The sequence below is a fragment of the Sturnus vulgaris genome, chromosome 1, assembly GCF_052056855.1.
Source record: "Sturnus vulgaris isolate bStuVul1 chromosome 1, bStuVul1.hap1, whole genome shotgun sequence".
Classification (NCBI taxonomy): Eukaryota; Metazoa; Chordata; class Aves; order Passeriformes; family Sturnidae; genus Sturnus; species Sturnus vulgaris.
The window spans coordinates 59,647,791-59,664,284 of record NC_142243.1 but is presented as its reverse complement, the minus strand read 5'-3'; the positions used below and the strand labels follow the sequence as shown (position 1 = coordinate 59,664,284).

The window sequence follows — 16,494 nt, the reverse complement described above, 5'->3', positions numbered from 1 at the left end:
AATTCTTACTTGTTTTTGAAGCATACAGGTTTAGGTTATTTTTGCCCTAGGTTTTCAAAACTGCCTCTTCCTCACTGAGCTATGGTAGCTGATCACATGATCAAATTAGTGGTCACTGATTTGAACTGATTTTTCCATTTTAACCTTAGTAGTGAGTTAAACGAACCTGTTTTATTTTGTACCAAAGTGGAACAGAACCAGTTTTAGAATCAGTGGTGTCTCACCAACTGTGTTGTTTTTAGCTGCTACTTCTCTTTTCTAGTGCATGTGAAATCATGTCTGTATTTGTTAGTTACTTGATTACTTTCTTTGTTAGGTATCAGTCAAAGCAAACAAGAAACCCTATATCATACTTATGAAGGAAATAGGGCTCATTTTGAGACCTTTAGGGCATGTACTAAATTTAGTACAGTTTGCAATGAAGTACTTGGGATGGAGGTTATGTTCTGCAGGTAATTGGAGAGAGAGTCAGTCAGAAATTGCTGATTTATAAGCAAGATGTGCAAGGAAATTTTTTCAAAGACAGGTCAGTGACATCTTTGCAAATGATGCACCATTTATAGCAGTCAGTTTAGGACTAACAGGGACTATTAGCTTGTGCTTGATGCTGGAGAAATGTAATTACACTGATTCCAGGGTGGATGCAGATCTGCAGCAGTAACACTTCTGTTTGAGATGTACAGTAATTCCTCTCCAAAAGTGAGGCAGCAGTGTGAGGAGAGCTCTGGTTTAGCATTTAAAGCATGTGTATTTTCTAGATTTTTGTCCCTTTTTCTCTTTGCTACATTGTCTTAACTCTGTATAATGGAGCTCTGTTACCTTTTTAGTTTTACTTCTGTTTGGCCAAACCTCTGAAAATATTCTGTGGGATTTAGTACTTAGATTTTCAAAATAACGAGAAAAATTACTTCAGCAACAGGGTTCATAATCGAGTGTAAGTGAGCTTTCAATGGAATTTTTGTGCCCAATATTTTATTTGGTGTTTATTAGACATAATAAATGAACATTAGACATATTAATGAACATTAATATCTCTTTACTGAGTGAGCCAAACATTAGATTTTGTTTGAAAATTCTTAGAAGAAAATTTTGAGGCTTTTTCCAATTAAAGTGTAAAAAACTTCTAAGATGATAATTTTCATTGTTATTATTATCGTTACTATCTGTCATTGTTACCCTACTGTGCCAGAAAATCCTATAAAACCTTCTTCCTGGCATAGAATTGAACAGCTAGTTTCCAAGAGTTATATTTGTCTGGGATTTGATTTTTTTTTTTCATTCATGAGTCTCTAGCCATTTGGGTCCATGTCACCCATAGAATTTTGAAGCTTGTGCTGTACTGTACAGTGTCCATACACATTGTTTTCAGTCACGTTTTGTTTGATCCGAGTGACTTTTTATTGGGCAAGAATTCCTTAATTATAAAAAGTAGAGAGTGTAAATTTAGAGATTAGTCAATATTGCACACAAAAGAAATGTTATTGTACTAGATTATGTATTTGTTCAGTTGAAGCATTGAGATATAATTTCTTGTGTTGATAATTAAAACTGAATTAATTGTCGGTAAAATTAAATTTGGTGTGAGATGGGTAGTCTTGATCATAGTGATTATAGTTGGCATTCTTTTTGTTTATTTATCAGGTTTCTCTTTTTTTTCGTTGGCTTTGTCTAGATTTTCTTTTTCCCTTTGTTTAGGCAGCCTCTGTACACTGGTGTGATCTTTTTAACTCTGAAATTCTTGTATCTTCAGGAAGTCTTATTTTTGCTATTGCTTGAGACTTTTTTCTTTATTCAGCTGATAAATACTGAGTTTTTTAAATCCTGAATGTGCTTTTTCCTCCTCTTCAAACGATAAGCAAAATAAACTTCCATCAAACATCAGTCAAGAAAATACTTGTAAATCTGATGAATATCCTAGTTCGTCTTGGTATGATAAAATGGATTAATACCCCTACATTTGATTTAATTTAATTTTTTTCATAACATTACTATGTGGTAGCAGTGGATTAGGCTACTTTGCTTGTTCCGTCCCTTTCAGCTCAGTTTTCTTTTTCCTGTATTTCTTAATGAACAACTGACTCAAAATTAGTAGTAGGCAAATTAGAATATCCCTTGAAATTTTGAATGAGTCATTCATATGATATGTTATTGTTGTACAGTAGAAGTTTAAGATTTACCCCCCTGCACCCGCCCCCATTCAAGGGAATTTTCTTGCTATGATTTTGTAGACAGCTTAGATTTTTTTTTTCTTCTTCCTATTACTGTCTGCATTCAGATGCAGCATAGGCCCATTTGTGAGTTTTGTTTGCTTGTCAGTAGCTGTAACAAATATTGGGTACGTAGACTTTTGGGGAGGGGGAGAGGTTGTTTGTTTTGGTTCTTTTTGAAGTTGTACAATTAGATTTCAAGAAAGTAAAGCTGTCTTTCAGTTAGCTACATTGCAGTCTTTAGTATTCAATTTTTTTTCTTTAGTATTCCATTTATTTCTCAGTTAACTTATTTTAATGATATTTATGGAAGTGAAAATTCAGAAGTTCCTACAATTAATGCTTCAGTGTTGTTTAGCTTTCTCTTGTCCTGTTACTATTTTAATTTCATTTTGTTGAATTCTGGCTATGTAGTAAATTGAAGTTTTCTCAAATACTGTATTATACCAAAGGTGTTTGTACAAGTTGCATACATTGAGATTTTCTTTAAGGAGATAAGTATCTCTCAGGTAGTTGAGGAAAGCAGAACATTCTTTGTCTTATATAAAAGTATTGTATTTCACAGTTCTATGAGAGGAGAAACTACATCTAAGATTTTTAATGTTTTCTAACAGAAAGGTGTAGAATCTTGATTAACTATAGATTTTTATTTTTTTTTAATGCACAGTCTTTCCTGTTTCATGGACTTGTGTTTATTCTGTGAGCATGGTGATATTAGTTGATGTAAAAAATTTAATTTGTTAAAAAAGTTTAAAAAGGTGTGCTGGGAAAGCAGCTAGACTTAATTTTACCTGGCTAAATCTTTACTGTTTTGAAACAGGAGATCAGCAAAATCTCGAAGCAGAAGTCCATATTCATCAAGGCACTCCAGGTCTCGTAGCAGACACAGATTGTCTAGATCCAGAAGTCGTCATTCAAGTATTTCTCCTAGTACATTGACTCTGAAGAGTAGCCTGGCTGCTGAGCTGAACAAAAACAAAAAAGCAAGAGCAGCTGAGGCAGCCAAAGCCAGTGCAAAAGCGTCCAATACTTCAACACCTACTAAGGGAAACACTGACACTGCTGTAACTACACCTCAAGTGAACAATGTTAAAGACCTGAAGAAAATCAAAACTGAGCATACACCTTCTCCTACCAGCAGTGCAAATCTCAAAAACGACAAGGCAAAAGCAAAGGTCTCGCTTCCTGAAACAAAAGCGGAAAATAATGTAGCTGCAGACAAAATTACTAAACAGAAGCCTGCAGCAGTAAAAGAGAATAAATTGACTGTTGTGAAACAGCCACAGGTCCCTGTAAAAGAGAAGAGCAAGCCGAGTACACCGAGTGTACCAGCCAAGGAGAAGGATCGAATTGTTACCCTGCCGACCTCCACACTGCCACCCTTGCCTTTGCCTCCCACGCTGCCTGAAGATAAAGAAACTGATAGGTGAGTTGTCACAGAGATTTGCTTTTGGGATTGTTTTTTCCATTTTATAATGGTCGTTATTTCCTTTGGAAAATAGATATAAAACTATATGCTAGATCAGGCTAATGCATTATTTAATTTGTTCTTGCTCTTCAGCTGTTTGACTGGTGATTGTTAGCGAACTGGAGGAGTTTGATCTTAAAAATAATATAATTAGTTCTTTAAAAAGGAAGAGTTTGGTCTAAGAAGAATATTTCTATAAAAAGTCTACTAAAGAAATGTTTTAAAATTACTGGTGCCTAATAGCTTTGGGACTAATGAAAGGATACATTCAAGATTTCAAGTTTGGTGTGAACATATACCTACTTCTGGGGAAAAGTTGAATTCAGTAGCAATATGTGAAAATTCTTCATTTAGCTGGGGTTTGAAGAAAAGATTCTCTTCCCTTTGAAAGGCAGTTGTTTTATAGCTGGGCGTTAATTTTAGTGCAATTTATTTCAAAGGTCAATATTATTTTTAGTATGTATAATGGAAGTGAAGTTCATGGCTTGTCATTTGTGTTAATTTTGAAATGTAAAAATTGGTCTGTAGTGAAGAAATTAATTTCTGTGTTCAAAGTGTCATCTGAATTTAGACTATGTTAAGGCTATTCGTAGTCCCAACAGGGAATCTGGGCTGTGATTTGTATTGGAAAATTATGCTGTTAGAGAAGCTTTTGGGGGGTTTTTTTTGTTGTTTTTTTTTTTTTTTTTTGTGGTTTTTTGGGGGTTTTTTTGGTGTTTTTTTTGGGTTTGTTTTGGTTTTTTGTTTTTGTTTTGCTTTGTTTTACTGAAGGTGCTACATGCCCTTCACATATATGCAAGAAATCACAAGTAAGCCAGAAATTTTTAGCTAGAGATGAAAATGTTCCTCTTGTGTTTACTAATAATTTAAGGTTCCAGTAAGTATTAAGGCTGCATAGAAGGCTTGGGAAATAAATACAACCTAACGTGGTATTAGTTACTTAAAAAAAAAAAATAAAATGAATAGTTTCTTGTCCTTCAGCATTAAACTCTAGCAAATGTAAGAATGGTGTAGTGAATGTATGATTTCATTTATATTTGTGACAAAGCCATCCTCTCTAGGTAAATGAGAATCCTGATCCTGTGAGCAAGATTTTCTGTTTTAACTAAAAACCAGTCTATCTAGTTTAACAAAATATGACTGGCATTGCAGTATTAATTGCAACAATGTGAAATGAGATTTCATATTGAAGCCAGCTGATTGCTTCCGATTATTATTATTATTATTGTTATATTTTAATGGATTGCCTGTTTTAAGTTAGCTAAACTGACGAGTTAAGCTACAATTAAGCAGTGGTTCTTTCAGCACTGGGCTCGTTCTTTGAAAACAAAAAGCCTACTGCTTGCAAACAGCTGCATTAGAAAGATTAATGAGAAGTAATGGAATGTCTTTTATGCTTTGTTTAGTTTTGCCTATAGGATGTTATAAACTTTGGATCAGAAATTATAAGTCATGATAAAGCTTAAGTCATCAAAGGATGAAGATCAATGTTTTTAATGGCAGAGGAGGGCAAAACCTTGGGCTCTGAGTTACTATGGGAAAATTGTGTCAACAAAGAAAGCTTGACCTTGATGCTATGCAGAATTGTCTGGTTCCTTCAGTAAGAATCTCATAAATCCAGAAATAAGCGACCTAGGGGGAGCATCAGTGTTACAAACCCACAATGCAGGTTAGCCAAAAGGGAAAATTGCCCTGCTCATCAATGATGTGTGATTTAGCAGACCTGAAAAAAAAGGCTGCTCTTGGCTGCCACTTTTAAAATTTGTGTCAGAACCTTTCATATGGTTATGCTTTCAGTCATACTGAAAATTTTGGGGGAAAATTATGAGATGAGTACTAATATATGAACTTCAAAATAAGAATTTTATATTGCCATGAAAGTTACATGCACTACACTAAGGTGGTTTATTCTTTCTAGCATCTTAATCATGATATTTGTGATGGCAGTGTATGCTTCCTTGTGGGGGTTCTTTAAAATGGGGCACTGGCAGTTTAGGAAGTGAAAAAAGACGTAAGTACTCAGTTTTCACAGAGAAGCACAGACATATGCAAAACACTGGAGTGCTTTATTTGAGTATATGAGGGCTGCTCATTGCAAGAAAAGTAAGAAAAAATGTATGCATAGTCTATTATGGGATTTGGCAATATCTTTCCATTTAAAGAAGTTCCTGCTTTGTCTATGAAACTAAGCAGGTAAGAAGTTGTAGAAAAAGTCACAGAGAAGGATGAATAGTGTGATTTGGCAAATGGAGCTACCTTGGAAAATGTCCCCACAAAGCATGACTTAAGTGACAGAAACTAAAAGAGTGAATACTGTGGGAGAGTGAATACTGCAGGGGAGAAACAATTATGTAATTATATGAAGTTTAGAGATGGTCATGGCTTTAAAATTACTGGATATGCAGTAGCTGAACAAGTCTAGCTAAACTAAAAGAAGTTCTGGTGAAATGGAGCCGTGTACTTAAGAAAAAAATCCTGCAGCAGTTATTATTCCCCATTAGAATGGGAAGAGGCTTTCTGAGATCATCTTGTGATTATTAAAAGATGCTGTATATGTGTTTGGGGGTTTTTCTCAAGACAGAGATGGACAGTATCTATTATCTAATTATAGTTGCTTAAATATCAGATATCAGTGACCCATGCCAGAAAATCATTGTCATTTTTGTGTCTGATTTTTTTTTTCCCCACTGATCACTAGAAATGTGTTGAATCTGGAGTGTTTTGGCAGATATATGCAATTAGAATTTATAAATGAGGTGATGTGGACAGCCTCATAATGCCCTGCAGTGTTAATGTAAGCTTGAACCTCATTATCTGTGGCGACCAATTGTAGAGAGAACTGGGTTAGTCAGATCTTCTCTCTTATATGAGAAGTCAAAATACAGACTTTACCACTGAACTTTGGATGTCTAGCAACATCTGAGCTCTAAATATTTTTGATAGTCTAGGCCATAAACTTGGAAAGAAGCTTCTGTGGCAGAAGTCTGGCCTGGTAAGGCTTCGTGTGCCATCTGACCTCAGCTTTCATCAGAAAGGTTTGATTTCACAGTTCTGTAGCATTGTGGTAGTTAACTGTGCATCTTCCAAAGGGCTATTTGTGAGTCATTTATCCAAGTCCTGCAAATTTTAAGAGCAAAGGTTTCAAGTGTTGATGCACTGACACTCTAGAATGTATGTTTTTAAAAAATAATTCTTAGAAGTTTTACTTTTATGTTAATATTTTACTATCTTCAACTTATTAGCAAAATTATGGTTTTTTTAATAGCTTGAGAGAGAATCTTTCAGTGAAGTCAGTTAAAGAAACAGAGAAGAAACTTCGCCATCTGCTTGCAGACTTGCCACTTCCACCTGAGTTGCCTGGAGGAGCTGAGGTACCCAAAAGTCCTGAAGAAAAGAAACCACCAGTTCAATTACATAGCAAGAGAAGACCAAAGTATGTTTATTAAACTTCTTTATAAAGCTTATCAAGCAAGTAGAAATCATAACAGTTTCTTTAAAATATCTTCTTGTCAAAAGACTTCTGCTTTTTGACATTTTTAATATTAATGTGGCTTGACTCAAACCGCATGGTTTTTCCCACTTAATGGTGATAAGACAGTTAACTAGTAATGTCTCAAATAGTATATAGGGTGTATTCAAAGTTAAGACAATGCTGAGATATACTAGCTGTAGTCTTAAAAATATTTGTTGCTTTCTAGAATATGTGGACCACGACATGGTGAAACGAAAGAAAAAGAAATAGACTGGGGAAAGCGCTGTGTGGATAAATTTGATATCATTGGTATTATTGGTGAAGGCACTTATGGGCAAGTTTACAAAGCCAGAGATAAAGATACAGGTAAGTTCAAAAGAGGTAAATGTAATCCTACAATTTTAAATGAACAGGATGGTTTGGTTTTTGTTTTATATTGAGCAAAATTTGAGGTATTCTGACTTCCTGTGTTTGGAAGTTTTTTAGTTATTGGTGTGTTCAGTTTTAAGTCTAGCATTTGTCTAAATCAGAAATTACTATTAGCTGCATTGGAAGATCATTTATTCTGTAAATCTGTGGCTGAAATCCAGCTAAGTAGTCCTAAACTCAAATTCTTATTTTTTGAGTTCTGTTGCTCTGTATAAAGTTGAACTAGTAAATAAGAGAGGCTAAATATCCTGGGGAAACTAAATGTTACCCTAGACAGATTCGCAAACTGTAATGAAGTTTTGTGAAGGAATGTAACTGTGAAAGAAGCTATGCATAAAATACGGTCATGGTTGTTTGTACTCCAGTAGTCACTAGTTCATAGTAGGAAGAGAATCTGCTTTTGTGCAATACAGCCCTGAAGAGTTGCACACGGGGTATTCTTTCAATGCCTTTACAGTAGTGACATTATTTTTTAATTTCATGTTAAACTATTGCTGAAATGAGAGAGCAGTCACCAGTAGGATACATAATATTGACACTACTTCTAAATAGATTACCCAAATTCTTTATGTATGCTGTATGCAGTGTGATTGTTTCCTGTTTAGTTAGTGGTTCTTTCCATGATTGCTTGCCCTTCTGGCTTATTTGTGCATGCTTTGAATGCTGGACCGTTTTCTACTTCAGCAGTAACTGAATCCCATAGGACCACATACCAGCCTCAGTTCCTTCTTTTTGATTGCCAGAAGAGTAAGCAGTCCTTATTCCTGAGAACCTTTGCAAATCATTGTTAGGATCTCCTATGATAGTCTTCTTTGCATATTTGTGTTTTAATCCTGCCATAACCATATTGCCTTTTTGGAAAACTTCAGGTTATTTGTGCATTATTCATCTCTTAACCTCCCATCCCATAGAAGTTGTTGCTTTCTGCATTAAAGGCGTCCATACAGATACAGCAAGCAAATCTGTTAGCTTTGGATTCAAATCCTGTGTGGAGAGTGGCATTTATGGTCTTTGAGATACCTTAGAAGCAGCTGTGTTATGGGCTTTCAGAGCAAGTGGATGTGGTGTCATGCTGGAATATGATCTATTGTGAGTGTATCGTGTAAGTTAGTGTAGGGTAAGTACATTTTGGAGCTAACAAAGATAATCTAGGCTGTCAATTAACTTCCCAGACACAGCAATAAACTTCCAAGAACAAAACAATTGAATTAGCATGTATGGAAGGTCTCTAGACATCCTCCATCATGAGTAGGTCATGCTTCTGCCATTTTTGTAGAATCCAGTTTGATCCGGCCCACCCTGCAATAAAATAGTAAAGGAAAAATCTCACTGTAAAAATGGCAGTGCCTCTTGTGCTTGTAGAAAGGATACTGATGAATTTGAGAACTCTTTAGTCATGTTCCTCATATCTTGAACTGCATAGTGTTTCTGGCTAGGTGTATGCATTCTGACCAGTGGTGATACAGTATTAAGAAATCCAGAGCAGTCACAGGCCTCGGTCTCTAAAACTGCTGCTAATAATCACTCTTTACTGGTCGACATGGTATGGAATATTGGGATACATGAGTTGTGCTGGAGGAAGAAGGATAGCCCTTATAGTGTATAGCTGAAAATTCTCATTTGTAATTTTGCTTCTGTATGTGATACTGATTTCTGTTCAGCATTGTGCTTGGTGCAAGCATCAGGGTTTTAAAAAACAAACATACAAATCAATATTAAATCTCATCATTTGATTGCTAATCTTAATGAGTTTTACTAAAACTTTCTCTTAGGGGAAATGGTAGCACTGAAGAAAGTACGCCTGGATAATGAAAAGGAAGGGTTTCCAATTACAGCTATTCGAGAGATTAAGATTCTTCGACAGCTTAATCATCAAAGCATTATCAACATGAAGGAAATAGTGACAGATAAGGAAGATGCTTTGGACTTCAAGAAGGACAAAGGTATGTATGCTAACAGGGGTTACTCTTTCCAAACCTCTTCTTAATGTGATAGTCTGCTATGCTTGATTGGAAGTTATGCTTCATTAAAAAAATATGCTTGCAAATTGTGATGCTTGATGAGGGATTTTAATTTAAATACTATAAGTTGTTTACTTAGCTATGCGTTTTGCTTATAGGAACGTTTTTCTGCAAATATTTTGTGGGATAAAAGATGTAGTTGCTTGACTGTGGTTTTGCTGTAGAGTAACAGATGTTTTACTCCTTTACTACACCCATGAGTTAGGGAGGCCAGCAATAATAGGAAGCTCTTAATTGTGAACTTTTTTTAACTTTTAATTTCTTAGTACTTTCTCATACCATCTAGAGTATAGTAGACTGAATACTGAAGAGGTGTTTTTCATTTTAGGCCTTGGTTTTATTTGAATTGTTCTTCAGTTACTTTTTTGATGATTAAGCATGCATGTTTTGTGGGCTAGAAGAAGAGTAAATTAAAAGAATGAAAAGAAGGACTTGTATACATTTTTCCCCAAAGAGAAGGCATGCAGACTTCTGCTCTTGGTTCCTTCAGTTTTAAGTCTGTCTTGTTTGAATTGCTTCAGCCTCCTTAGTCTAGAGATTCAAGCAGAGTGAAAATCATGCTGTGTTGTTGCTTCTGATATTGGAGTGATATTTTGCCAGTGGAGGCATTTCGTTTTAGGTCTAAGTGTTACAAACCTATCATTTTGGAGGTTTTTTAGTGTCCTGTGGGCAATTTGTTGAATAGTTTGGCTTTGGAGAGTGTTTGGAATGTGTTACCTGTCCTTCTTCACTGCTCTCCCTCCCTGAGTCTCTATACAGCATGCCCAGCAGTAGTACAGGTAGAAGATGCTGTATATACTGCATGGCCAGCTGAAACACCAGGTGATGTGATGATTCAGAAGGCGGATATGAAGTGGGAATTAGTTTGGATTTTTTTCCTAGCATCTTTAGAGAGTATAATACTTTGAAGTGTATACAGACAGTGCTGATATGCTTAAAAGTGGGAAGTATCTAGCAAGAGTTTCTTGAGAGTTGTGCAGGTTCAATGGTCAGGCCCCACTCAAAATCCCGACAATCTGCAACAGCCAGTTTAGTCTTTGTATGTGCACCAAGTTTTAATTAGGTCTAACCTACTTGGCTAATGAGACCACACTGAGTCTTGACTTAATACATAATGACTCATTAATGAATTTTCTTTCTTTCTGTTTAGTGCCATGTTTAGAATTGAATAGTAAATTTTTTCAAACTGCATCTCATTAATTTCAAATGGGTTTTTTTTGCCCAAGTCTGTATTTGTGCTTTTGATATTACTTCTGATTTAATTTCTTGTTCTTATTTAACAGCATATTAAAACAGATACATTTTCTGAAAATTTGCAGAGGCAGGGGCTTCTCTAAAGATGCTAGAATATAATTAATTTCTGATAGTTTCCTGAAAACATTAGCAGGATAATGAGACTGCTGTTACAACTTCTCTGTGAAAAGATGGAAGTTGTGGGTTTTTTTCAGGCACTGTATTCTGTATTTCTCTAATGAGTAGTTCATTGTAAGATAGGGATTTATAGCTGAGCTGTGGCCAGATTGTAGTCTGTGCAGGGAATGAATGCAAGCAGGAGGAAGTTTGGCCGCTTTCACAGTACAGTGTTGCAAATGTGAAAGTAGCCTGCTTAACAAGAAGCCATTAGAAAAGTGGTAGTGATATCTTACAGCAGGCCGAGCTTACAGTAAAAGCAGGGTGTTTTGCCTATATTATGGACATGCTTATGCTTAATGTATGTTACGTGTTTAGCATAGGTTTGAAATGTGACTTGGAAAACCCTACTGATATCCCATTTAGAAGAGTAGGTAATGAGAACATTTTTGCTATCACATGTTTTTCTAGTTAGTTAATTTTGTTTCTAAGGCTGTGTACCATATCCTAGCATAGTACTCATCTGCTTTTTCACTTATGGCAGTGTGGGTTTTTTGGTTGGATCTCAGTAGTTCAATATACAGTACATTCAGTTTTCTGACAATAATGTAAGTGTTGGGCCCACTTTACAGTACTTGATTTAAGGATTTTTTTAAAGATAGTAACATTGGATTGCAAGCAAGCAATAGCTTGGCTTGTACAACTTTGTCCTGATATTTTGAGCTGCATTATGTGTTTTTAAATGACACACTCAAAAGTCTAGAAGAGAGAGGATTACCGGTTCCCCATGTTAAAGCCTGTCTCAATTTTTCAACATCATATTTTCAGATAAAATGGAAGAAATGATATCTGTGTTTTATCCTGGCCAGCTTGGACTATAAATTTAAAGACATGAATAGCTTTGACAGATAGTTTTGGTTTTATTCTTTCTCTGCTAACCACTAGAGAAAAAAGTGTAACACATTGGAACAGTGTATTACAAATTTTGTATGTGCATTTCCTTCCATCAGTGGAAGTCAGCACCTTAGGCAGCATAATTGTTTGTATAGATGGGGCATATACAAAGCAGAGTGGGTGATACATGGATCTGTATACTGAAGATCAGAAGTTTTTCACTTTGCAGTCTTCATTATGCATGAGATGTGCTTGATGATAAAGTTGGAGAACGGCATCTGATTAGTAATGTAACATCTTGATTCTCAGGCACAATCCTGACAGATAAAACATTGTATATTGGGTGTGGCCACAAGGAGTATCCATTTTATAACTCCCTTGTGTTGGCTTTTCTCATCTACCTATCGTTCAGAGGGGAATAGGTGAACACTCAAACATAATGATGGGAACTCGTGACTCTGAGGTTGTATTCAGTCTTTTGTGTGTTGAGCCACCTTATCAGTTATAAAATGAATTATTGGGAAAACGCCTTTCTCACTTTGGACTGATGTGAGTTTTGTTTTTTTTTCCTTTGTGAGTGTATAATTTATATGACTTTAGTGTATCTCTTTTTAATTTGGGCACTTGAGATGGTTCTTCAGTTCTCAGTTGCCTCTTAACAGCTGGGAGATGATTACAAGTGCTCAACAGTCTAGCTATGGGATTGACATGATCTCTTTTTACTAAACAAATGGAAAATGCCTGACTTAGCTTTTGTTGCTGTGAGTGTAAACACAGTAAGTGTACTGTCTGACATCCTTTACTCTTTTTGACAGGGATAGGTGTTTTTGCTAACCTCAGGGAGGATGTAGAAATTGGTATGGAGACCAGTAATAAAAGATCTGGTTAGCATTGCAGCTTAGGGTTTTTTTCCTGGGTTTTTGTGTGTGTGTGAGAATTACCTGTTTATGTATGTGTGTTTCTGTAATTAATTTTAAGATCCAAGTTTACTTTAGATTAAATTTTGAATTGATTCGCAGCCAACTTTTTTAGGCATGAATTTGGTATTTATATTGACAGTAGTGTAGTACTGTACAATGTACTGACTCTGCAGTACATTATAATTTGACTAACAGGTTACTTTCTCACAGCTGTCAAGGAGTACTTACTCCAAAATCTTGTGGTTTGGAAGGCATGTAGTCAATGTTACATGGTACCTAGTTTTGTCTGTGTTTCCTAGGAAGTTGAGTAAAAGCAGAGATCTGAATTTCAGAAACCTCTAGTGCTCTACAGCTTGCCTTGCTGCTCCCAAAATAGCTGATAGAAACTTACCCAAATAGTTTTCATGCTAGAGTTAAGTTATCAGGAATAGTGTGACTGCTTGAGTGGTGCTTCCTATTTGTGTGCGCTGTACTGGGCTTTGGTCTGGAATGAGTGCAGATCTAATTCAACTTTCTCCATGTCAAAATGAGAAAAATCTCCAATTATTAATCAAAGATTTTTGTTCGTCTGCTTTAAGGTTTTGGTTTAGTTGTTAGTTTGTTTTTTTTTTTCTTATTTCCCTGTATTAGGTGATGAAACAATTATTTACTCCCAGGGCTTCTATATGGCCTTGGCATGTATCCCTATTTCAGAACATATGTGGAATTCTTGCAAGAGGAAAATGCAATTGAACTTGAAAGGGGAGAATAACACTGTCATTAAATAAAAACTCAGTATTGCATGAAAATGTAAAAAAAATGGTATAGCAACAATGTTTTCTTTAGTCTTAAGGTGATTAATTCATTAGCTATGGCTATATTTGTTGTTCTGGAAATTAGAAAATAGATAATAAAAAGAAAAGATGAATGTCTATTGAAGGAACTTTAAGGAATTTAAGTAGAAGGAACTTTAAGGAATTGATGGACAATTTCTTCTTTAGTTTTCGAGTTGTGTTTGATAAAATCCTGTGTTAAAAACTCTTGGAATAGTATATAATGAGTATTGGAAGAGAAATAAAGGAAATAGAATAGTAAATGTAATCTAATTATATTTAATCAATCAAGGGTAAGAATAATCTATGTATTGCATAGAAGAAGCTGGAGGGGGCTTATTAGCAACATGAAAATGATGGAGTCTCATTTTTGAAAACTGAGTACAGAACAAATGTTGAAAACCTGTTTTTTAACTCAGCATTGTACGTACTATGCTCTGAACAAGGCAGGGCTACTGGGGTTTGTTTAAAGCATTTCTGTATTTCAAGTGTCTTGGTTTGAAAGACAGGTATTTGCTAAGGAAAAGCAAGAACCCCCTTCCTGAGATTCAGAATGCAACCCCCTCCCTTTTAATTATTTTAGTTTTAAATCAGAGGCCTTCAGGCAGGAGATGTGGGGATAACAGTTCTTTACTGATATCTAACAAGGCAAAAAACAACAACAGGTATAAAAATTACTGTTGTAATGCATTTATACTAGAATTGAATTTAAATTTACATGTAATAAGGCATTTCTGCTCTCCTAGGTCATCAGACCTCTGTCTAATCAGATATTTTGTGAAACACTGAACAACTTTCCTATGAATTTCATTTGGAAAATACTTGCTTAAAAGCCATCATCTATGGAGGTTTTGGATCATTCTCCCTTGCACCACCACCCTTCCTTCCCAGTCTGAAGCACTTATATCTTTGGGAACAAATGGTGTCCTGTTTTGTTGGATCTGTGTGATTTGAAGGCAGTCCAAAGAAATCCAGAGCCTGCCTGTGTCACAAAAATGCAAAGTATGTTTTGTTAGGATTTTTTGGCCTCTCAGAAAATCTGCTGTTTATTGCAGATCATTAATGCCATGTTTTGTTGAGTTACCTCTCTTGTGTGCATTATACCTCTTTACTGAAATACATGAGCTCATTTTGTGTTAAGAAACTGCTTCTGTTAGAGCTCCATGACCTGAAACATATGACCAAGAGGAGGAGATGTGTTAATCCTTTAATTATTCTTAATTGGTACCTCCCTTGCTGAACCTTGTCAGTCTTAACTGACAAAATGGTCAGAAAGCTGCATTTTTCCAAATGCAATCAAGAGGAGTAAGGTGAGGATTATTTCTATCCATGTGAATCTCCTTTACTTACTGTGTACCTTCCTAATAGATTCAGCTGCTATCTCTTGTCCCATACTCAGGAATCAGCAGTGTTCCAGCTGCTGCTCTGTCAACACACAGTGACATTAAGATTTCTGATAATCTCAGTAGATGAAGGAAAGTAGAAAGCTTTGTGGTGTTAATGAAGGAAATGGGCCACTCAGGGCACAACCCCTCTGTTAGCACTTTGTTGCAGTGTATGGAAATGGACTGTAGTCTTTCTCCTGATGCCTTTAGTTTTAAGTTTTCCTATTGTCCTTGAATGTGCTTTTCTGATGTGCTAGGGTGATGAAGACAAAACAGTCCTATTCTAGTTAAGAACTCAAGGACAGTTTCTCCAAACTTCAGGCCCTAAGCACAAACGTGGAAACGTGGAGGGTGGGTTCATGTAAATGAACCAAAACCTATGAAAGTGTGAGATTTTGTGACCAAGCCTCCTTTGCTTCCATCTTGGAGCCATCCAGGCAGGGGTCACAACTGTAGCACTCATACTGCTAGGGTGTGGCTTTTGGAGGCCTTTCGTAGGCCTCTCAATAAATACCCATTTTATTCCCCTTAAGTCTGTGTAGCCTCTGTTCCAGCTCCTCAAGGCATCACTTCCACCCCACGGGTGGGAAGTGCAGGTCTTTAACACAACAACAGTAAGATGAGGAACTTTAAAGTCAAGTAAATAATTCTGAGTTCATTTGAATTGCATGCACTTTTACTGTGAGAGGACTTTGGGTGTTTTTGTGACACTGCTTCTCAAAATGAGGACTGGGCAAAGCTAGCATCAAGCAAAATGTAATTTTAAAATGTAACCTCCAAGTTAAAAAATGGTCTGCCCTCATAAAATAAGAAACTATTATTTCTTTTGTTACATTTTACTTTTTTGAGAAATGGATATTTTTGTGGCATTTGTTTTGATAGAACTAAAGTGTGCTGTGAACCTGAACTCAGACTAAGCTTAGTAAACACACTTCTGTCTGTGCGTGGTTCATTCGTGATGTGTTCCATGACTGTTTCCTTTTTCCTGAATGATTAGCTGCTTTGCCTTTTATGGAGGATCAAATCTCCCAATATGATGAAAAGCGATGAAGATTTGAAATTCTCAGGTGGAAGGAATAATGTAACCATTTTGTTGACAGAAACTACAGATCTCTCTCTGTCAGTAAAGGATACCACGTTTGTCTAGGAATAAAATTAACAGGAGATTGACTTCAATTTGCTTGATAACTTTTTTGCAGCAACAGTCCCTTCTAAATATGGCTTGAGTAATACTGAAAATCAGGCTTGCATGGTAAGATTGCCAAGGTTAATAGACTAATTTTCATATTTTCTCATGCTGAATGAAGAATTTTTCTTTTTAAAACAAATTTTAATAACGTGTGGTTATGAAGTAGGCAAGAATGCACAAGAGTAATGAATCTGTACATTTGCTTTTGATCTCATAAGGAGGGAATATTTAGCATTGATCCTGTTTCAGTATATGTTTCTTAATAAGAGTTGCAGAGAATGTAAATAATCAGATGTCATCTCCCAGGTATTTTTGTTTATGAATCTTCTCTCTTGTTGTCAGCGTTC

General features: G+C 35.8%; 1 protein-coding gene across 4 annotated transcripts in view; it reads left to right on the top strand.

Annotated features, from left to right (window-relative positions):
* Nucleotides 1–16,494, top strand: part of CDK13 (cyclin dependent kinase 13) — a 47,795-nt gene that overhangs the window by 8,253 nt on the left and 23,048 nt on the right. For all 4 annotated transcript variants that reach the window (XM_088167735.1, XM_088167746.1, XM_088167741.1 and 1 more), the window contains exons 2-5: nucleotides 3,028–3,633; nucleotides 6,941–7,108; nucleotides 7,374–7,513; nucleotides 9,349–9,519. In XM_088167735.1, coding sequence (XP_088023861.1) covers nucleotides 3,028–3,633; nucleotides 6,941–7,108; nucleotides 7,374–7,513; nucleotides 9,349–9,519 — 1,085 coding nt within the window. The remainder of the gene's footprint in view (nucleotides 1–3,027; nucleotides 3,634–6,940; nucleotides 7,109–7,373; nucleotides 7,514–9,348; nucleotides 9,520–16,494) is intronic.